The sequence below is a fragment of the Papio anubis genome, chromosome 12, assembly GCF_008728515.1.
Source record: "Papio anubis isolate 15944 chromosome 12, Panubis1.0, whole genome shotgun sequence".
NCBI classification, from domain to species: Eukaryota; Metazoa; Chordata; class Mammalia; order Primates; family Cercopithecidae; genus Papio; species Papio anubis.
Window position 1 is genome coordinate 59386321 of NC_044987.1, and position 22782 is coordinate 59409102.

At 48.1% G+C, this 22782-nt stretch overlaps 1 protein-coding gene and 1 long non-coding RNA gene across 8 annotated transcripts; one reads left to right on the top strand and one right to left on the bottom strand.

Moving 5' to 3' along the window:
• Positions 1-1203: 1203 nt before the first annotated feature.
• Positions 1204-11655, bottom strand: LOC116268553 (potassium voltage-gated channel subfamily E member 3). Of its 7 annotated transcripts, none has more exons than XM_017948757.2 (5): positions 11509-11612; positions 7207-7303; positions 6893-7000; positions 6151-6295; positions 1204-1826 (listed from the first exon to the last, which is right to left on the bottom strand). In XM_017948757.2, the coding sequence occupies exon 5, from the start codon at positions 1784-1786 to the stop codon at positions 1475-1477; it is 312 nt and encodes a 103-aa protein (XP_017804246.1). In that variant the 5' UTR covers positions 1787-1826; positions 6151-6295; positions 6893-7000; positions 7207-7303; positions 11509-11612; the 3' UTR covers positions 1204-1474. The 7 variants fall into 7 exon arrangements, 6 of the variants coding, with proteins under 6 accessions (XP_017804246.1, XP_017804247.1, XP_031508976.1 ...); XM_017948758.3 differs by having other exon boundaries at positions 7268-7303; positions 11509-11597; XM_031653116.1 differs by lacking the exon at positions 7207-7303 and having other exon boundaries at positions 11509-11620.
• Positions 11656-16078: 4423 nt separating this feature from the next.
• On the top strand, positions 16079-21114 carry LOC116269719. The gene is made up of 2 exons (XR_004177442.1): positions 16079-16617; positions 20292-21114. It is a non-coding gene; the product is annotated as an uncharacterized LOC116269719 (long non-coding RNA).
• Positions 21115-22782: the final 1668 nt, after the last annotated feature.

A 22782-nucleotide genomic window follows, 5' to 3' on the forward strand; every position in this document is an offset into this window, starting at 1 on the left:
TAGTGGTGCAATCTTGGCTCACTGCAACCTCCGCCTCCCGGGTTCAAACAATTCTTCTGCCTCAGCCTCCCAAGTAGCTGGGAATACAGGCACCCGCCACCAGGCCTGGCTAATTTTTGTATATTTTTAGTAGATGGGGTTTCACCATGTTGGCCAGGCTGGTCTCGAACTCCTGACCTCAGGTGATCCGCCCACCTTGGCAATATCAGTCTTATAGAAGCAGATTCAATATGACCTCAGAAAACTCAGATAGTCGTGGTGGCTCACACCTGTAATCCCAGCACTTTGGGAGACCGAGATGGGCAGATCACTTGAGGCCAGGAGTTCGAGACGAGCCTGGGCAACAACATGGTGAAACCCTGCCTCTACTTTAAAAAAAAAGAAAAAATATATATATATATATATAAATTAGCTGGGTGTGGTGACAGGAATCTGTAATCCCAGCTACTCAGGTGGCTGAGGCAGGATAATTGCTTGAACCTGGGAGGTGGGGGTTGCAGTAAGCCAAGACTGGGTTGCTGCACTGCAGCCTGGGTGACATAGGGAGACTGTCTCAAAAAAAAGAAAAAGAAAAGGAAAACATTTCTCACAGAACTCAAAACTGAAGAGGCTGCTTTGGAGGTAGTTTAGTCCTGTTGACTGGCAATGTGGCTGGGAAGTACCCTGTGACTTGGTTCAAGAAGCATATGAACCATAGAGCTAACAAGGCCTAACATTCAGGGTCCTGACTCACATGAGCTCCTTCTTAAGGTCCTAGTAGGAGCCCTAGCAACATATTAATGTGGCAGTATATTTGCATAATGTTTGCAAAAGTAAGATATTTTAGAATTCTTTTTCTTAAAGAGAGTCCCCAGAATTGTATGACCTTCAGGCCTGGATCCACTCCTGTGTGGCACAGAGTTTTGAAAAGCACTAGGCAAGGAGACCAGAGTTCCTGGGTTCCAATCATGGCACTACTCAGGCCCAAATGGGCGGCACAGCACTTGACCTGCTTTCTTTATGGGAGTGCGAGTGGGAGTGGTGGCAGGGTGGTGGTGGTAAATCATATCTGTGATATGGGATAATCATCACTGCTTCTCATGGCTTTTGAAGATAACACAAAAAATGTGTCCCCAGAGCATCTTCCTGTCTCATTTCCCTCTGCTACAACTTCTCCCTTCTCCAACCTTCAGGCCCCCAGTACTCCAGCCACTGAACCAGTTATTGGTCATTATCTGTTGCTACTTTTATATGTTTGTTCATGGACTCCCACTGTTTATAAAGTCTATCTTTTCCTGGGAAAAAATCCTTATGCACAAGGCTTCGGTCTACCAGCCCCTCTTCTCCCACCCCAGTGATGACCTCCCTTAGCCCTGTTTCTTGTTGCTCTTACAGATAGGGACACTGAGACCTGATGCAGTCCACAGCAGAGTTCTGGAGGCCCCAGACGCAATCCCCAGGTGTCTTGGTCTTCCACCATTCCAGCCCTCTCGTGTTAGATCATAGACACACGGTTCTTGATATACACATGATAGGGGTCACTACGCTTGTCCACTTTGCGGGAGCGGGTATATCCCAGGATGAGGCTGCCCACAGTGACAGCAAATAGAAACATGACAAAGAGAATGTACATGTAGGAGTTGTCATCACGGCCAGGTAGGCTGGCCGGTCGCTCTTCAGTCTGGTTGTCTGGCCCCAGCCCTGGCCCTGGCCGGCAGAGCAAATTGCTGTGAAGAGTGGCATTTAAAGCCTTCAGCACGGCATGTAGGCTCTCATACCAAGTCTCAGTTCCATTGGTAGTCTCCATAGCAACAGGGATTGAGGTGGGGGAAGACTCGGTAGAAGCTCTGTTGGCAAGAGAAAAGAGAGAGGGGATGGCTCTGTCACCTGGAGCTCAAATGACCTCCTCCCTTCAGATCCCAGTAAAATCCTAGCATCATGGCTGATATGGTTTGGCTGTGTCCTTACCCAAATCTCATCTGGAATCATAGCTCCCATAATCCCCATGTGTCATGGGAGGGACCCAGTAGGAAGTAACTGAATCATGGGGGTGGGTTTTTCCCATGCTGTTCTCATGACAGTAAATAAGTCTCAAGAGATCTGATGGTTTTATAAAGGGCAGTTCCCCTGCACCTGCTCTCTTGCCTGCCACCATGTAAGATGTGCCTTTGCTCCTCCTTTGCCTTCTGCCGTGATTGTGAGGCCTCCCCAGCCATGTGGAACTGTGAGTGCATTAAACCTCTTTTTCTTTATAAACTGCCCAGGCTCGGGTATTCCTTCATGGCAGTATGAAAATGGACTAATACAATAGCTTATTCTGGTTACTTGATTACATGTTTGTCTTTTCCACTAGACCACATACTAAATAATAAAGGCAGGGCCTATATTTGTTTTACTGACTGCTATATGCAATCACTTATGACAGCACTCGATAAGTACTCAATAAATAATTGTAGAATAAAGCCTTCCCCGACCATCAGAACCCATACTAATCACTCATTTCTTTAGATTCTATAAATCACTGAACTTTAGGTTAGAAGGACCTTAAGGATTATTTAATGTAACTCTTGCCATTTTACACACAGGGAGACTGAGGCCTTGAGAGAATAAGTGGCTTGTCCATGATCACAGAATATTGGAGGTAGAGCCAAGACAGAAAGCCCTGCTCCTTGTGGCTAGCTTAGAGCTGCTTCCACTTCCAAGCTAGCTCTCAGCAGGACTGTGTGGCACCATAAGAAGACATTCATCACAACTCTCCTTCAGCACAGTTCTCTTTATAGACTCCACAGACAGGCTGAGCACAGTGGCTCATGCCTGTAATCCCAGCACTTTGGGAGGCTGAGGCGGATGGATCACTTGAGGTCAGGAGTTGGAGACCAGCCTTACCAACATGGTAAAACCCCATCTCTACTAAAAATACAAAAATTAGCTGGGCATGGTGGTGAGCACTTGTAATCCCAGCTACTTGGGAGGCTAAGGCAGGAGAATCGCTTGGACCCAGAAGGTGGAGGTTGCAGTGAGCCAAGATAGAGCTGCTGTATTCCAGCTTGGGCCACAGAGTGTGACTTTGTCTCAAAAGAAAAAAAAAAAAAAGACTCCATGGGTACACCTTTTTGGAAGATGCCTGGGGATGGTTTAAATTTCATCCTACCTAGAGGCCAGAAGCTGGATCATTTGACCTCTCAAGCATCCTGTGTCCCAAAGACTAGATATTCCTAGCTATTTGCAGAAATTCTGTTGGAAAGGAGGTGGTCAGGGAAATGGGAACAGGTTGGCAACCACTGTAGGCACTGGAGAAGAGAAGAACAGCTTGGGCCTGAGGGCGGGAGAGTGAAAGGAGTTCTCAGTCTGGCTTGGGGTTTACCTGCCCACAAAAAGAAGACACAAGCACGCCAACTATCTTGTCTCCTGAAATAGTCATTATGTACCTGGCATATACTAAGTGATTATAAATGTTCCTTTTCCTTCTTCTCAGAGATCCTTAGTCTATAATATAGAAATAACCTTTTTTTTTTTTTTTTTTTGAGATGGAGTCTCGCTCGTCGCCCAGGCTGGAGTGCAGTAGCGCGATCTCAGCTCACTGCAAGCTCCGCCTCCTAGGTTCACGCCATTCTCCTGCCTCAGCCTCCCAAGTAGCTGGGACTACAGGCGCCCGCCACCATGCCTGGCTAATTTTTTTGTATTTTTAGTAGAGATGTGGTTTCACCGTGTTAGCCAGGATGGTCTTGATCTCCTGACCTCATGATCCACCCGCCTCAGCCTCTCAAAGTGCTGGGATTACAGGCGTGAGCCACTGTGCCCAGTCAGAAAGAACATCTTAAAACAGACTTGCATCCTTGTCTCTGAAAAACCATATGTCATTCCCTGTAAACAAGGCCCCACACTCACTTCCTTTAGGGAAGCCTCCGTTCAGTGCTCCCCACCCCTCAGCCACACTACACCACCTTTATCATCACAGCCTTCCCTTCCCCCCCAACACTTAACATATAAGGCAATATGTGGCTATCCTCTTGTTTTTGATAAGGATATCATCAGGCCACATGCGCCTGGTCAGCAGGGCTATGTCTCTTCCTCCAATCTGGAGGACTACCCTGAGACTGGGTGTTCTCCTTTCCCAGGGCACTACCCTGCGACTGGCTGGGCATTCCCTTTTTCTAGGGGACTGCCCTAAGACTGAATGGGTGTTATCCTTCTCTCAATAGTTTCTAGTAAAGATGTCCACTTTAAGGAATTCTCTATGGGCCAAGCATTCAGTCCTCCATCATATGGGCAGAACTGTTAACAAACTAAAGTTAACTAATGTGACTATTAACCATAAGATCTCTTCCCTGGAAAATATGATCATTCTGACCATGATAAATATTCATCAATGGCTCTATGAACGCAATTAGCCAGGACTGGGCAGCATTTTATGCAAGGCCTTTGGGGCCCTCTGCCATCTAGTACTTGTGCTGTCCTGTCTGGATGGAGGAGGGGAGAAGAACAAGAGCTCACTGAGTTAAGATCCAGGAGATATACGTTCTCATCTACTACCCCATGTGTCAGGCAAAAGATCTGTGGCTGCTTCTTCCCTCGTGTCTGCCAATAGCAAGTAGGAGCAGCATGAGGAAATAAATAACTCAAAAAATCATCCAGATAGTTATCACCAATATGGGCCAGGCCCTGTGATGGGAGCTCGGGGTGGCTCAGATCCAGTGCCTTCGCCCAGATCCAGGGGCTCTGCTCTGATACAATGCAGGGGACAAGCCAGGAGCTACTAAGGCTAAAAGGAATAAGTAATGGATACTGATCAGGGCTTAGAGAGTGTCCACAGTGATGGAGGCATTTGAGTTGGACCTTGAAGGATTTTTAAGAGGCAGAGAAGACAAAGGAAGGCAACATGAGCAAAGGCGCAACAAAGTGTGTACATGTTTAGAAAAATGGAAAGTAGCATAAAGAGGTTGAAGTGTAAGATGTGTAGAAGAATAGCATAGGATGTGGGACAGGAGAGATAGGAGCCAGATCATGGGCAGCCTTGAGTGCCACTCTGTAGAGTTGGAACTTTATTCTGTAGCTAGGGAAGATAAAATGGTCAGATCTGTGCCTGGAAAGGATACTCTGACTGTCATGTGGACTGGAGGGAGCTGGAATTGAGGCAGTGAGCCCAGCTACAAGAGTCTTGAAATAGTTTAGTGCAAGATGCTGAGTCACGAGTTGGGGCAGAGAGGATAACAAAGTGGGGGTAGAGACAGATGTGAGACCCGAGGAGGAAATGGCCAAGTAAGGGTTGAAGGAGGAAGGAGCCTCAGGCAATTTCACAGGTAGACAACAAACAAACAGTGTAAGTGTCTGGAGGAGCCTACTTTGAAGGAAATAAGTTCCTTTCCCTGGTTGGGCTTCGGTTTCCTCATCTACCAAAAGAGATGACCATAGAGTTGTTGTATGGTAGGTATAGAGTTTCAGTTTTGCAAGATGAAAAGGTTCTGGAGATCTGCTGCACAACAAGGTGAATCTAGCTAACACTACTGAGTGTACACTCAAGAATGACTAAGATGGTACATTTGTGTGTGTGTGTGTGTGTGTGTGTTTTAAGCACAATTTAAAAAAATAGGCCAGGTGCGGTGGCTCACTCCTTTAATCCCAGTACTTTGGGAGGCTGAGGTGGGCGGGTCACCTGAGGTCAGGAGTTCAAGACCAGCCTAGCCAACATGGAGAAACCCCATCTCTACTAAAAATACAAAAATTAGCCAGGCGCATGCCTGTATTTCCAGCTGCTCAGGAGGCTGAGGCAGGAGAACCGCTTGAACTTGGGAGGCAGAGGTTGCAGTGAGTCGAGATCATGCCACTGCACTCCAGCCGGGGCAGCAGAGCAAGACCTCTGTCTCAAAAAAAAAAAAAAAAAAAAAAAGAAAAATGATCATCCTTGGCCTCCTCCTTCAAGGCTTGCTATGAGTATACACTTGTATTATACAGAAGAGGATTAAAAACTTTTTGTTTTCAAGAAGCAAATATGTACACATAGGTTTAAAAAAAAAGAATGGACGCAGCACATACTGTGAAGGTAAAAGCTCCTAGTCGTCCCGAGCTCCAATCCCAGGGCAGGGCAGTTACCATTCAGTTTTCTTACGTATCATCGGAAAGGGGTTTTAACTGACAGGGAGAGGGAGGGAAATCTCAATCTGGAAGACTCACCAGCTGGCAAATCCGCTGGCTCTCAGTCAGTTTCAGGAGTCTCTTTGTGGACACACTAAGGCTCCTCAACCCCCGAGCCTCTTCAGGATGTCTCTGGACACATCTGAGATCTCAGTATTGACTTCGGAGCTGGGAAAGCCCAGAGCTAGAAAGCAGAAAAGGAAGGAACCAGGGTGGATTGCCCAAGGCCAGGCCCCAAGGATTGTGCAATAGTCCTGCTGTGGGCTCTGACCCCCTCCCACAGCCCCTCCCCTTCCTGCAGCAGCTGGGTCAGGCCAGCCTAGGGTTGCAGTTAAAGGAACTGTGCAGTGACCAAAGGGCCTCTGATTGCTGTCCCCCAACTCCAGACTTAGTGTCTTCATTGGGTGACATCATGAGAAACCTATTTAACATGTGGACTCACACTCAGGGACCAGCTGATGGTGCAGCCTAAAACATTCCCTTTCCTAAGGGTTACCTTAGCAAGGGCCTTTTAGAATGCCAAGGGAACAGACATGAGTGGGAGAATGGCAGCTGCGTTGATATTTTACACAGGAACAAATGATGTGTTACCACCCAATCTATTCAGATAGACAGGATATGAACACGGTCACAGAATGAGCACTATCTGTAGCAGAGCTTTGTTGTGAAAATTAAAACATGTAGTGCTTGGCACTAGACACTGCACAGATGGCGGTGGTTGTATTTTGTAGAGCAGAGGCTGGAAGGGCCTTCAGAGCCCATCTAGGCTATATGCCCTTACTTTACGGTGAAGGAAATGGAAACATAGGGGGTTGTCCCGGCTCAGCTGCTCCTTGTGTGACTTTGGACGTAAGACTTCCCTTTTCTGTGCCTCAGCTTCTGTCTGCATCTGTAAAATGAAGGGGTCCCAGTTGGTTCTAATGTCCTGTGATGATTTAAATCATGAAACCAAGCTGTGAAACCATGGGAAGTTAGACAGGCTGATGGGAGAAGCATTTTGGGGGATTTCTAGAGCTTCTCAAATCCCAAGATAGAGAAGGCTGTGGACCTTTTCCTCACAGGTTAAGATGCTTCTGAGCCCTGGGACTGACTTACATCTGATATCCCAGCCGAACCAAACTGAGGGATTTACTCATTTTTCCTCTTCACAGCTCACCTGCCAGGATGATCCAGCCTGAGGAGGAGATAGACTCTGCAGAAAGTGGGAGAAGGGGACAGTGTGGAGGTCAGCGGGGGGCTTTGAGGCAGTGTTCCATGAGGGGAATAAAGATTCATGAGACCTTTCACACCTCAGGGCCTCTCTGGATAGACTAGGATGTTTGTGATTCTGACAGGAGGAGAAAAGAGGCCATAGTTCCACACCTCTGGGTGCTGGGTTTGTGTGGGAGGGAGGGCCTGGGTGCAAGGGCCTCCTGTCTGAATTAGGAGAGGCAGAAAGCTGATGAAGGCACAGGTTGGTTCTCTATGGGGCTCTGGGACTGCCTCTGGGGCTCAAGCTGGGGACTCGCAGTCAGGAACAGGGGAGTTTTGCCACTGTTTCTGAGTTCCTTGGCTTCCCTGTCCAGGAGAGTCCCTGATTACCAAGATCCTTGGATGGGGAAGACAGAGCTCCTGCCCTGGAGAGGTCTTGCCTTGAAATAGAAGATAGGCCAGTGAGGAAAGAGGGTGAGCAGATGGCCAAGCTGACAGGGACTTTAAGGATCTTCTAGAATCTAGATTCCAGGCCAACCCTCCATTTCGTAGATGAGGGAACTGAGGCTCAGAAGGGAGAAGTGACTAGTCCAAAATGACATGGCCCATAAATGGCAGCACTCAGACAAGAACCCAGGTGTTTGGGGGTACTGTTCAGGTGCTCTTTCCACTACAAATGGCAGTGTTTCCTCACATCTAAGCTTCACATCACACCAGACACAGACTCCTAGTGTCATGGGGCATCATCTCCTCTAACTTTGTTACTATGGCCTTTTCGTGCACCACAGATTCTCACCAATCTTAGTCTAGGACCCAGTGAGATGAAGCTTGGTAAGCTTCGGAGGAGGAGGTAGCCTTCCTTTATGCTCTCGTCTCCCATGCACCCCGCTGCTCCAGACCTACTCCTGATTCCCTAGATGAGCCAGGTTCACTCTCTGTTCCTGCTATTTCCCACACATTACCAGGTTCTCACAAAATGCACTTGCCTTGCACTTGTCCAACCCCTACTTGGGGACTAAAGCTGTGATCTGAGGGATGAACTGGGGATCTTAGTGGGGTTTTCGTTCAGGTTGCTCTGGGGGAAAAGTGAAACTCTACCCTTGGGTCTTTCTTTCCCATTGCTCCATTTCAGCTACTCTTTCAGAATGAGCGTCTTCAGTGTCTGGAAATGAAGTACAGAGAGGCAGGTAGAAAAAGTCACATAAAGCAGGTAGGTGATCCAAAGACAGCTCCTGGGGTGTACAGTTTTGCCACTGTCCCCTCAGTGGTCTTACCACTCTTGTGGACTGGAGAGCTGGTGGAGTGGGAGAGGAGTTGAAGGAGTAGCCCCTAGCATCCAGTTGGAAGGAAAAGGAATAGAATCTGAGCTGGAAGAGATCTTCATGATCATGTTGTTGGTGCAACCCCCTCATTCAACCAGTGGGAAAATAGACCCTCCTCCCCAAGGCAATCACCTGCTTAAAGTCTCACAGCCCAGTAGTGGCAGAGTTGGAGCCAGAAACCAAGTATCTTGACTTCCCCTCCACAGACCTTTCCACTATAAGTTCCCTCCTGCCAGTAGGGCAGACTCTAAACTCTTCTGATTACCACTGAAGTGCCTTGAAATGTGACTCTGACACTGGCCTCATCTCCCCGCAGCTCTTCTCAGTGGCCTGCACCCATGACACTGAACTACAGGCCACTCTCCAAATACTCCTTGCACTTGCACATCTCTTGCCTTTGCTCATGCTGTTTTCTTAAACAAGAATGCCCTTCCTCTTTTTACCTGCCCGGCAAACTCCCACTCATCCTTCAAGACCCAGCTCCAATTCATCTCTGTAGACCTTCTCCTGGGACACCTCCTTCCTCACTCCCTAGCCAGTTAGTCTCTCCCTCTTGTTTTTTTCCCCAAAAGTGCTTTGCACGAAGACTTATTAGAGCACTATGCTGTATTGAAATTGTGTGTTTGTGTGTGTGTGTGTAACTGTGCTTTGAGGTAAGAGGGCAGGGTCCTGTGCCTCATACATTTCTTTATTTCCCAGCCCTGATACCTAGCAGGCATTCAAGAATAAATGAATCAATGCCTCTTCTCTAAGAGCATGCCTCTGCTCTGGCACACACATATACATTCATGAAAACAGCTTACAATATTTAAAAAGCAACCTCCAGGGAAGGGCAAAACAGATTTCATTTGGTCTGGGGAAGGGATGGCTCAAAGAAAAGCAGTCATCTCAGTCAGGTGGGGTGAGTCACAGGAGGAAGAATTCTAAGCTTTCTTTGGAAGCCCAGATGCTCCCTGCACCTGGACCCCATTCAATCCAAAGGGCAAACATTCTTGGCCTCGAAACACCAGCAATGGCTTTGCAACCCTCTTCCCTGTGTACCTACCCAGGGTGTGGCTATATACACCCACCCACTGCACACACACACACAGTCCAACTCCCCGGTCCTTCGGCCTGTGATCTTGCCGTTCAAGTGTTCCTTTCATGATTCTAATCTTGGCTGTATGCTTGGCTCTGTGTCCTTGAACACTGCATTTACTTCCTCTGAACCTCATCTATAAGATGGGGATAATGATCCCTGCCCTGCCTAACTCACATGAGAACTGGAGGAGACAAGAGATGGGAAAGTTTTAGAAATTGCAAACATACAAGAAAATTATCAGGCAGCCTGGTCACACTGTTTCCTTTTCTGTCTCCATATCTTTCCTTTCCCCCCATATTATCAAGAACAGCCATCTCTATGTCTCCTTTCCCACCCCAGCTCTCCTAGCCTCAGACGCAACCAGGAGGTTCTTATTATTCTTCTTGATTCCCAGGAACCTCACCTTCTCCAGAAGCCTTCCTTGTTTCCCACCCTCTCTGATCATCCCTGCAGTCCTTTATCATTGAGGGGTACCATTCTGTAGTCCTGTAGCTGGTGGAGAACACATCAGAGGGGGAATCAGGAGACCTGGGTTCCTGCCCCTACTATGCCAACACGTCTAGTCATGCATTTTGGTTGAGTAACTATCACTCTAGGCCTCATTTTCCTCATCAATAAGATGGAGTTTCTTGTCTTTCTTCCCTCTCAGAAGGTATTTTGATCACTAGCACATTAAATTTATGGACGTGCTTTGAGAGGTATGGAGTGAGTGAGGGATGGAGAAGGTGATGGTTATCATCTCAAGGAGTCAAGAAAATCTGAAAGCAGTTTCCAGGCCCCCAGCATGGGTCTCCTCCATCAGGAACAAAGTGGACAGATGCAAGGAAATAAGGAGGCGCTCACACGTTTACAATATGCCTTTGTAGGTGAAGTGGAGAGAGCCCTGGGCTAGGACTGAGGAAACTTGGGTTCTAATTCTGTTTGGTCTCTGTTGTAACCTTAGGTAAATCATCTCCCCTGGGGTATCAGTTTCCCTATATGCAAATTAGTGGGGAGTCGGGAGAGGATTTTAGGAGGGGATACTTTGGTGGGCTTTCGTGCAAGGACTAAACTCACTTATTCTCGAGATAAAAGACTCCCAGGTCCAATCCCCCTTTCTCCTTCTGTCCCATGGGGTATGCAGGCAACAGGAGCAGGAGGCCCATTTTACAAATGGTGACCCAGGAAAAGCGAAGGCAAGGCGCAGAGCTGAGGGGTGACTGCCCGGGTTTACACAGCCTGTAAACTAGAACTCAAGTCTCCCGACTCCCAGCCTCGACCTATGTTACTGGCAGCAGAGGATGATTTTGGGAGTCCCCAGCTTTCCCGGGACTAGGTCAGACAGGGTGAGGGACACAGTGTGGTAGAGGGAATGGGCAAGTCAGCTCCGCAGAGCCAGTGGCCCCGGCCAAATGAGACTGTGCTGGGTCCTGAAGTGTCTTTTCTGCGCGTGCACTGGCTGCCAGCCGCAGGTGTTCACTTGCACTCCTGTGGGTGTGGAGGAACTTTTCTTGTAGCCGTCTTGAGGGCTGGGACTAACGGCGCAAGTCCCCACGGTTTCCAGACGGGGCGCGCAGAGCCCAGCTCCCTACTCCCACATGCTGCTCTGCGATCACTGCGCTCGGGAGGATCGGGAGGATCGGGAGGATCGGGGAGGATCCTGGAGGACTTGCTCGGTATTTGCAGCGCCCACCCCTGCCCCACGCCCCGTCGGTTCCACAGTCTCACGGAGAGTGCCCCGTGACCCTTGGAAGGGAAGCGGGAAGACCCCTCACTTGCACCCCCGACTGTAGCTCAGCCTTCCCAGCTCAGTGGGTGCCTTACCTGCCTCTCAGCAAGGCTCTGGGGCGCCCGTTTGCTCGCTCGCCTCTGACCGAGGATGGCCCAGGCGCTGCGACCCTGTGCATTCCACCGGCCCGGTTCCACTCCGCGGGTGCCCGGCACCGCCCAGCGCGCTCTCTGGCTCTGGGCTCCCACCCGCGCTTGGATCCCTTTTCCCTCCCCCAGGCGTCCCCTCCCCCGGCCCCGCCCGGGCCCCAGCACACCCACTTCTCCCGGGGCTGGCCTTGAGTGCCTCCGCCCAGCTCCTTGGCCTCCCCTGGCTGTGGGCTACGACCCTTCCGTCCCCTGCAGCGCCTGCTTCCTGGACCAGAGACCGAAAGCCTCTCGTTCCGCTGGGCCTCAGCAAGCCCAGCATGAGGCCGATCTCCAGGAGCCGACTTTGCTGCGGCGTGGCTGTGGGTGGTGGGCGAGTCGCTGCCCCTCACCGGGACTTGGCCTCGCTGTAAAGTTGTTATAGTTCCACCATGCATTCTTCACAGGCTTATGGTTGGGGTCAGATGAGACCTTTGAGTCCAAAGTATTAAAACCAAAGGGTCAACAGCAAGTTAATATGATTCTTACACAAACTTTTCTACATAGGATGCAGAGGCCCAGTTGGAGAAGGGATTTGCCCAGGAGGCAGAGCCCAGACCCAAAATCTGCTACACACCCCCCTCTCTCTGAGTAGCACCAGCAGGTGTTTCCTCCATCAAGCCTCAAAAGTTCCTGACAGTGCCTGACCAACTTGTGTTCAGCCACACCTTACTCATCTCTGTCCCATGACACTTTATTTTCCACCACCATGCCCTCACTCAAACTGTTGTTTCCTCGCTGGTGACATTGCAGGCTTCAGAGAATTGGGGCAGCTGGGGAATAAGAGCCAAGAGGCTAGTGGCAGAGAAAGGAACAGTTCCAGAGAATTTCTCCCAGGGACCCTGTGGAGCACCCTTTTACCCGCTCACTGCCTCAGAATAATTAATAACAGCCTCAGGCCGGCTCTCTCACTCCCTTGCAGAGGTCTGCTCCAGGATATCTGAGGCACATACTCTCAATTACAGAATCTCAGAATATATCTAAGGCATATTGTACCCACCTTGTTTTGACCGAACTATTCCTTTTTCTCAATCTGGAGATCACCTCTTAGAAAAGTCATCCTTATCACCTAGGCTTGCAATCTCAATTTTCTTTCTTTCTTTCTTTCTTTCTTTTTTTTTTTTTTTTGAGACAGGATCTCACTGTGTCACCCAGACTGGAGTACAGTGGAGTGATTATGGCTCACAGCAGCCTTGAACTCCTGGGCTCAGGTGATCCTCCTCCCTCAGCCTCCTGAGTAGCTGGGACACACCACCATGCCTGGCTAATTTTTGTATTTTATAGAGACTGGGTTTCTCCATGTTGCCCAGGCTAGTCTCGAACTCCTGGGCTCAAGTGACCTGCCCACCTCCACCTCCCAAAGTGCCAGGATTACAGGCATGAACCGCTGTGCCTGTCCTGCAGCTTCAGTTTTCAATCTGCCTAAGAATCCCCATGGGAGTTTGTTTTACTGAGTAGACTTTCGGGCTCCATTCCAGACGTTCTAATTCAGGAAATCTGGAGTGGAGCCCAGAAATCAGCATTTTTAAACAAGATTTCCAAATGACTCTGATGCAGATGGTTCTTGAGACTAGCCATGCAGTCCTGGCTTGGTCAGGGTTCCTTCTCAGATCCTGCCCATGGCCTTGCATTTACTCTGTAGGACTGTTTATGACAGTTATAGAAAGTAACCACCTCATCTGCTAGGTTGTGAGTTCTTTGAAGATAGGGATTGTCTTTTGTTCTAATAAAATCTTAGAACCAAAGTCTTAGAATCATATCTTAGGATTCTAGAATGTAAATTGGAAGAATTCTCACGAGTTTCCTAGTCAAATCCCTCATGAGCCTAACAGATCCTCCCATTTCTTTATTTTTGGAAACATATCACCCAGGCTGGAGTGCAGTGTGCGATCTCGGCTCACTGCAACCCCTGCCTCCCAGGTTCAAGCAATTCTTGTGCCTCAGCCTCCTGAGTAGCTGGAATTACAGGTGTGCCAAAACACCCAGCTAATTTTTGTATTTTTAGTAGAGATGGGGTTTTGCCATGTTAGCCAGGCTGGTCTCGAACTCTTGACCTCAAGTAATCTGCCCGCCTTGGCCTCCCAAAGTGTTGGGATTACAGGCGTGAGCCACCACACCCCACCTCTATTTCATTTTTGACATGAGGCTATCCAGCTTCTCTTGCACACCTCTAGGGAGCTCATTGCCTGCAAGGCAGCCAGACAGCTCTGACTGTTAGGATATTCTCACATTTTAACAAAAACTGCCTCTTGTTGACTTCTACCCTTTGGTCCTTGCACCCATTGGAGACATAAAATAGAAGTCTGATCTGTGTTCCCTTTTACAGTCCTTCAAGAATTTAAGGTCGGCCAGGAGCAGTGGCTCCTGCCTGTAATCCCAGCACTTTGGGAGGCCAAGGTGGGTGGATCACTTGAGCCTAGGAGTTCAAGACCAACCTGGGTAACATAGTGAGACCTCATTTCTACAAACAATACAAAAATTAGCTGGGCATGATGCCATGTGCCTATAGTACCAGCTACTTGAGAGGCTGAGGTGGGAGGATTGCTTGAGCCCAGAAGGTCGAGGCTGCAGTGAACCGAGATTGTGCCACTGCACTCACTACAGCCTGGACAACAAAGTGAGACCCTATCTCAAGAAAAAAAAATTGTCAGGCACAGTGGCCCATGTCTGTAATCCCAGCACTTTGGGAGGCGGGCGGATCATGAGGTCAGGAGTTCAAGACCAGCCTGGTAAATATGGTGAAACCCCGTCTCTACTAAAGATACAAAAAAAATTAGCTGAGCATGGTGGCATGCACCTATAATCCCAGCTACTCGGGAGGCTGAGGCAGAAGAATCGCCTGAACCCAGGAGGCAGAGGTTGCAGTGAGCCAAGATTGCGCCACTGCACTCTAGCCTGGGTGACAGAACGAGACTACATCTCAAAGAAAAAAAAAAGTAGAATTTAAGGTCTATCCTTTACTTCCCCTTCTCTGGGGTGAGGATAAGGCAGGAACCATGTCAGGGAAAGCAGCTGGGCCTTGGAAAGGGGGCTGAGCTGCCTCATGTTCCCCAGCTGTGCCCCGGAGCCTTGCCAGGAGGCTTAGATGAAGTGATGTGTATAATATGCCTAGAGCCGGGCCTAGTGTGAGGCATAGGCTTTAATAATGGCAGCTTCTATTGTCATTGGATGAGAAAGAGTGGGAGGAAACAGAGTTCCTGTCCCTGGGGATCTCTAGTCTGACAGGGACTTCAAGGAGCTCCCTAATCCAAAGACATTGGAGACATGGCCCTGACCCTGGGATGGGGAAGTAGGGTGGATGCAGTTTGAGGGTAGGATGAGCTGATTGAAGGGATAAGGGGAAGACTCACCTAGAGATATGCTGCAAAAAAGTCTTGGCTTAAATGTCACCTTCTTGGTGAGGCCTTCCCTGAGCATCCAGTTTACAAATGCTAATTCCTCCTTTCTCCTGTCTCCCTACCTCCATCCCCTGCCTTACTTTTCAGTAACACCTTACCAGATGATTCTGATATATTTCACTTGCTTAAAAAAAAAAAGTATTTTGTTGTTGTTCTTGCTGCATCTTCAACTGAGGCTCACAGCTCCCTCTGCCCTCAGCCCTCTCTTAGAGCTCTCCCTGAGTCTAGATTCCTGTAACCACCTCCTTCTCTTTCCTCTTCAGGCCTAGGGGTGGTAGTGATGCCCAAGTGCTTTCAGCTCCAGGATATCTCACAACCCCTGTGGTTTCCCCACTCTCTGCACATCTCTGAATAGAGCCTTCTTGAATTATCCATATGAGATAGCCATCTTCTTCCTGCAGGACCTGACTGGCACAGAGGCCCACTTTCTCTGCTCCTACAGCCCCTTGGGCTTTCCTCTCACACAGCATTTACCATTCTGTGTTACAATTGTCTCCTCTATCGGTTGACTCCACACCTAGAACATAAATTCATCGAGGGCACCAAGCCATTCCCAGCACCAAGCCTAGCACAGAGGAGAATGAGTGAGTGAATAATGGTCATGAGAGGGAAGACCCCTAGGAATTATGTTATCAGAGAAAGCTTCCAAGAAGAGATAGAACCTGAGAGAACCTCAAAGGTCAGTAGGAGACTTTTTCAACCTGTGGGCCAAAACTTTCCTCTGAGCATCAAACTCCCATATCCAACAACCTCCCTGATGTCTCTGTTTGGATAATGTGGGGACCGGAACTCTTGACTTCTTTCCCTTTCAATCTTCTATGTCTCAGTCAATGGCACCATCATCCACCCAGTTCCCTGTTTGTTTTCTTCATAGAACTCAACCCAATCTTCTGTTTATCTGTTTGGGGCCTGCCTTTCCCATTGGACTGGAAGCGCTGTGAGAACAGAGACGAGTTGTGTCTTTTCCACCATGGTATCCCTTGAGTTACATCTTGATTTTTCAGTGCACCTAACCAGATGACTCTGATCTATTTGATGTTTCTAACTCAAGGTCTAGGAAGTGGGGGGGAAATGTTGAAAGGTAGAGTGAGTGTGGATGGTACCTGTCAACAGTTTCAGAAGCCTGGGTCACCGGGGGGAAATGCAATGTGACTCACAGAGGAAGTTTAACAGTCACATCAAGTTACTTTATTTCATTACTCACGAGGAGCCCGTGTCTGTGCCTCCAGGGTCTTATCTCCTCCTGGCTTGTCAGTTTGGTCCTTAATCCCTTGCATTCCCAAAATCTGAAATGCTACAGCCCAGAAATCAGCTCATTTCCTCTTCTCTATCCCCTCTTCTTCTCTCTCTTCCAAATCCCTCTCTAAGGGGAGTGCTACGTCCTTCTCACTGATGTGTTTATGAGGTGTCTGAAGATGTGCATTCTGGATTCTCATTCTGATTCCAACAGCAAATATTCATCTTTGGCGGAACTACTTGTCCTCTCTGGACCTGTTTTCCTCTCTGCACAGGATGGTGTGACACTGTCTGATCTCTAGGGTTCCTACCAGATCTGACCTTCTTCAAGACTCAGCCTTGTGGGGAGGGACAGGCATCACACCACAGTTCTTAGCTCAGACAGGTATGGTGGCTCTTCATAGTCGCAAAAGCATCTTCACATTTGCTGTCTCATTTGGTCCTTTGGAGTCTAGACTGGAGTCCAAACAGTGGACTTGCCTCTAATTGACTTCATGAATTTGGGCAATTTCTTCTTCTGAAACTCAGTTTCCTCTTCTGAAAACAGGGTCAGTAATACATCCTTGTGGATTTGTTATTTGCTGCAAATATTGTGCTTAGAACAGCTCTGGACCCTCATGAGTTGGGCTGGCAAGAGGCAAGTAAGGGGCCCGGCACAGTGGCTCATGCCTGTAATCCCGGCACTTTGGGAGGCTGAGGTGGGTGGATCACCTGAGGTCAGGAGTTCAAGACCAGTCTGGCCAACATGGTGAAACCTGTCTCTATTAATAATACAAAAAATTAGCTAGGCGTGGTGGCGGGCACCTGTAATCCCAGCTACTTGGGAGGCTGAAGCAAGAAAATTGCTCAAACCCAGGAAGCAGAGGTAGCAGTGAGCTGAGGTCACGCCATTGCACTCCAGCCTGGGTGACAGAACGAGGCTCTGTCTCGGAAAGAAAAAAAAAAAAAGGATAGGCAAGTGAGGTGGAATTGAGCTGAATACCAATAACTAAATAACTCCTCCCAGGTTTCCAGCACTTTGCAGGGCTTAGCACACCCTGTCCATCCTCTAACTGTGGATTAGGGCTGTGCGTCACCAGGGTCCAGGTAGGAAACAGATGGCACCCTGAAAAATGAGTAATTTAGAGTGTGGTGAGGGTTTAGAAAATCAAGACGAAATAGTGCAGTTTGTCTGGCTAGCAACAGTGAGGATGGAAACTACTTGGGCTGACAGGGCGAGGGGAGGAAGGGGTTATTACTGGAACTCAGAGAGGGCAGTGGTGGGGAGGGCATGAGGACTGGAGCTGTGGCCTTTGGTAGAGGCTAACCTCTCACAGGAAGAGAGCCAGGGGAACAAGCACATTTCTCTCTCTCTCCCCTCCCATCCTGTGGTCTTCTACCACTGCCTCCTGTTGGCTCAACCCAGACTGAAGCTCCAGAGTCAGGCGGCCTACTGTGGGTGGAGAAGGGTGGTGAGCCCACGCAGGACAAGTGGAAGGATCCAGCACAGGCAGTGCATCTGTCAGATGGGTAGGGTCCTCCCCTGTTCCTTTTCAGCCTGCTCCAGGCAAGGGGTGGGAGGAAGGAGTAGGAGAACTAAGGAATGCGGGTGGAGGATGCGAGCTTGGGTTTTCACCCCAGAAAGGAGCAGGAGGGGACAATCTCAGTTCCTCAAATACCCACATGCTCTCTGTCATCTTCAGGCCTTTGCTTACGCTGTTCTCTCTGCCTGGAACACCCTTCCTCCTGGGGCAGGCTAACTCACCCTTAGATGCTACTTCCTCCTGGAAATCTCCCCTGCCCTAAATTAGATGCCTTTGTCTGTGTCCCCTGACTGCTCCCATCCCACGAGTCTCCCCTTTTTCATATGTATCACCCTTGTGTAAGTCCCTGTTCTTGGGAAGAATGGCCCTGACTGCATGGAAAATGTTGCTCTCACTGGGAGAGCCCCTAGTCTGAGGGAGCAATAGGTGAAGCAGCCCCTGGGAGGATCAGAGTGCTGTTTGTTTTTTGGTGCTTCTAATCTTCTGCCTCCAAAGTTATCAATGTTTAGAAAACAAGCAACAGATGTGGGTGTCTTTACTGGAGCTCTGGCTGAACCCACAGAGAAAGGAGGGATTCCCTAATTATTCTTAGTGGTAAGAGACCACCTGGATGGTGCTGACACAGGCACAAGCCAAGAAAGGGGTCAGCCAGGGATCATTGGCTCTGGGACCCTGGGCCAAGTCACTGCCTCACTTTGAGCCTCTGTGTTCCTCACTTACACAAGAATCTTGGTCCTGCAAACCTTGCAGGTTTCCAAGGAGCAAATGGATTCGGGGCCGAGAAGGCACTTTGAAAGCCATCAAATGCTTATTATTGCCTTCCCCTCAGACCAGGAGCTCCTGGAAGGAGGGGCTGTACCTCAGATGTTATGCATATTTGTTATCCCACCTAAGTAAATAGGACAGTGTGGCAGCAAAACAAAGCAAAAAAAGTGTTGACACTGACTTAAGCTTTATTTTTAGAAGAATGTGTTTGGGGCTATTTTGGATTCTCCCAGAAGCAGGCCCTGGGACATGGATTTGAGTACAAGTGGTTCATGTGTGACGTGATCCCGGCAAACACAATTAGGAGAGTGGGAAAGTAACACAGGAGTGAATGGAACCTTAAATAAGGTGTACCTTTAGCAAGCTTAGCACTGCTAGGGAACCCTAGAGGCCTGGGTAGAATACATCCAGAGTTACCTCTCATTAGAGGCAAGGGGGTTAGGGGAGTCAGTCATTGGCCGAGGGCTGCTCGAGGGACTTGAATTCTCCAGCATGTCTAGCCTGACACATGGGTTGATAGCCCTGGTCCCTCCAAAAGTCCTGAGACAAAATGTGCAGATGCTGGCAGGTGGAAATAGACACTGAAATGTCTATTTCTCTTCTTCTTCTTCTTCTTTTTTTTTTTTTTTTTTGAGACAGGTGCTCACTCTGTCACCCCAGCTCCAGGCTGGAGTGCAGTGGTGATGATCTTGGCTCATTGCAGCCTTCACTTCCTGGACTCAAGCAATCTTTTCGCCTCAGCCTGCCAGGTAGCTGGGACTACAGGTGCATGCCACCATGCCTGGCTAATTTTTGCATTTTTTGTAAAGACAGGTTTTTGCCATGTTGCCCAGGCTGGTCTTGAACTCCTGAGCTCAAGTGATCCTCCTGCCTCGGCCTCTCAAAGTGCTGGTATTACAGGAGTGTGCCACTGCACCCAGCCTGAAATGTCTATTTCCAACAGACATTTGAATTGGCACCGAAATGGAAGGGCTAGACAAATATACATGGGGCACCTAAAGCACCTGCTGTAGTCTGGAGCAAACAGGCACTTGAGTTCCCCAGAACAGCTTCACACCTCAGAGACTCTCATGCTTCCTATTCTGCCTGGAACACACCATGTCTTGTTATCTATCCAAAAATTCTTTACTTATCTTCTGAGGCCATTGTGGACGTCTGATGTCTTGGCCTTCCCAGAATTCCTTCTTTTGAGAACGGAACCTCTCTCTTTCTCTTGGGGAGTCACCCTTCCCTCCCTTGCTCTCAGCCCATATGGTTGAGGTGGGGCTAAGCCCCATCTGTTGGTTCCAAGGGGGTCATGACCCTCCTTGGAGCAGTGATTTATCCAGAATCCTTCCTGGGCCTTAGGCTGAATGTATACGAAAGTAGGGGTGGCTAAGCTATAGAATCTAAGTGTGGTGTGACCAACAGCCATCTTTGGCACCACACGGGACAGAGCGAAGCCAATTCTGAGGTCAGCAGAGCTAAGGGATAGAGGAAGAAAAACCAAGTCCTGATGCCATTGTTTGAGTCTCTGGATCAATCTGTGCCTGAAGTCTATCCACAGACTTCTCAGTTATGAGATCTAAAATATTCTCTTTTCACTTGAGCTAGTTTGAGCTGGGTTTCCTGTTACCTACAACCTAAAGTCCCCACTAATTCAGTGTCACTTTGAGCCTTTCCTGTCCTCATCCTCCCTTTTAAGACTTAGTACTTCTTTTATGTCCCCACGGTTCCCTATGCAAGCTTCTCTCAGTGTGTGTAACACTTTACTGCATGTGTTTCTTTACAGGTGTGTCTTCTCTACAAGGCGGTGAACTCCTTGAAGATGGACCAAGTTGGATCCATCTTTGTCCTCAGGATCCAGCACAGGCTTGAACCTGGCCAGACCATACCATACATGTTGTCTTCAACTCCAAGCTGCATAGATTAAGGGCACATTGGCCAATTGGAGCCTATGGAGATGAGGGCAGTGGTGTGGAGTCTGGAAGCCATGAAGAACATAAGAAGAATAACGAATGTTTAACTTGAAGAAGAGACCACTTCTGAGACAATCCATTCTCTGATTCCACAGACTGTTTCTGGGCACCTCCTCTGTGGAAGGCCCGGGACTGGGGGCTGAAAAGGCCACGGATGACACAGCTATAGTCCCTGCCTGGGGAGCCCACAGTCTGAATGGGATCAGGCACAGAAACAAGGAACTATAATAAAGTGTGGTCAGTACCACTAGAAAGGGATGTAGCGTGTGGCCAGGGAAGTCCTCTTAGTGCAGGGGGGACAGAATTATGACAGCGTTGGTGGCATTTTAGCTTTGAGGAGTAACTTTCTAACAATCAGAACTATCCAAGAATGGAAGGCTGTCTCAGGAGGTAGTAAGTGCTCTGTGTCTGGAGAGATGTGTGAGCAGGGCTGGGACAACCACTTAACAGACTGGATATAGATTTTTTCTTTTTTATCACTTTATTTTCAAATTGTCTATGTCTTTTAATGTTAAAGTATGGTTTTTGATAATAACATAGAATTGCTTGCATTTATAAAAGGTCAACAAATGCTGCCTTTTAATGAGAGTATTTAATCCATTTACATTAAATTAGTATGTTTGGATTTATCTGTCATGGTGTTTGATTTCTATTTCTGTTCTCAGATTTTCATTTCTCTACCTTTAGTTGGAAAATTATTTTTATTCAATTTTATCTCCTATGTGAATTATCATTAATAATTTAATTTGTGTCACCACTATTGAATTTCTGCTTATGTCCATTTGTCTTATTTTTGGTGGTTGCTGTATAGATGCATATGCATCTTCTTTTTATCATTACTTGCCTGCCAAAAATACTCTAGTGTTTAGGAATATAAGAATCTTGGTCGGGCGCGGTGGCTCACACCTATAATCCCAGCACTTTGGGAGGCCGAGGAGGGCTGATCACGCGGTCAGGAGTTTGAGGCCAGCCTAGCCAATATGGTGATACCCCATCTCTACTAAAAATACAAAAATTAGCCGGGCGTGGTGGTAGGTGCCTGTAGTCCCAGCTACGTGGGAGGCTGAGGCAGAAGAATGACTTGAACCAGGGAGGCAGAGGTCACAGTGAGCTGAGATTGCACCACTGCACTTCAGCCTGGGTGACAGAGCAAGACTCCATCTCAAAAAAAAAAAAAAAAAAAAAAAAGAATCTTAAAACAGTATACTTATAACTTCTTTTTTTTTTTTTTTTTTATGAGACAGAGTTTTGCTCTGTCACCCAGGCTATAGTGCAGTGGCGTGATCTCGGCTCACTACAACCTCTACCTCCTGGGTTCAAGAGATTTTCCTGCCTCAGCCTCCCGAGTAGCTGGGACTACAGGCACGTGCCACCACTCCTGGCTAATTTTTATATTTTTAGTAGAGACAGGGTTGGCCAGGCTGGTCTCAAACTCCTGACCTCAAGTGATACACCCACCTCGGCCTCCCAAAGTGCTGGGATTACAGGCGTGAGCCACTGTGCCCTGCCTTAAAACGATATATGTCTGAATACCACCCTACTATCTTCATGGTTATATACTTTACATTCATATCTGCTCTAAATTCCACATTATGTAGTATTATTTTGACTTTATGGTAGTTATGTTCTATAAAGTTGTTGAAATCATGAACACTGAACCATGGCTCCTAGAGGAAATAAAGAGTTAGGTTCCTGTTTGTCTCTGGTCACAACATTTTCTTTTTTCTTTTTGAGATGGAGTCTCACTGTGTTGCCCAGGTTGGAGTGCAGTGGTGCCATCTCAGCTCACTGCAACCTTTGCCTCCCAGGTTCAAGCAATTCTCCCACCTCAGCCCACTGGATAGTTGGGATTACAGGTGCACACCACCACACCAGACTAATTTTTGTATTTTTAGTAGAGACGAGGTTTCACCATGTTGGCCAGGCTGGTCTCGAATTCCTGGCCTCAAATGATCCTCCTGCCTTAGCCTCCCAAAGTGCTGGGATTACAGGCATGAGCCACCATGCCCGGCCTATTTTCATCAACTGAAAAATGCATATGCTTGTTTTATGTGTGTTTCCATTTAGAAACATCTTATTTCAAATATATTGTTGATTCATTAACACTGAACTCACAGCCAACTGCATTATGAGTCATGCCTGAACAAAGCTTATGTAACACGTGTATCTTTTCCATAAGGCCCATTATAGTTTTCTTGTGCTTGGAAATACCAGACAGCATTTCAGCACTACTATTGGGAGCCATGTTAAATAGTGAAATTGCCATTGAAAAGCACAATTTTTAACAGACTGGATGTTGATGTT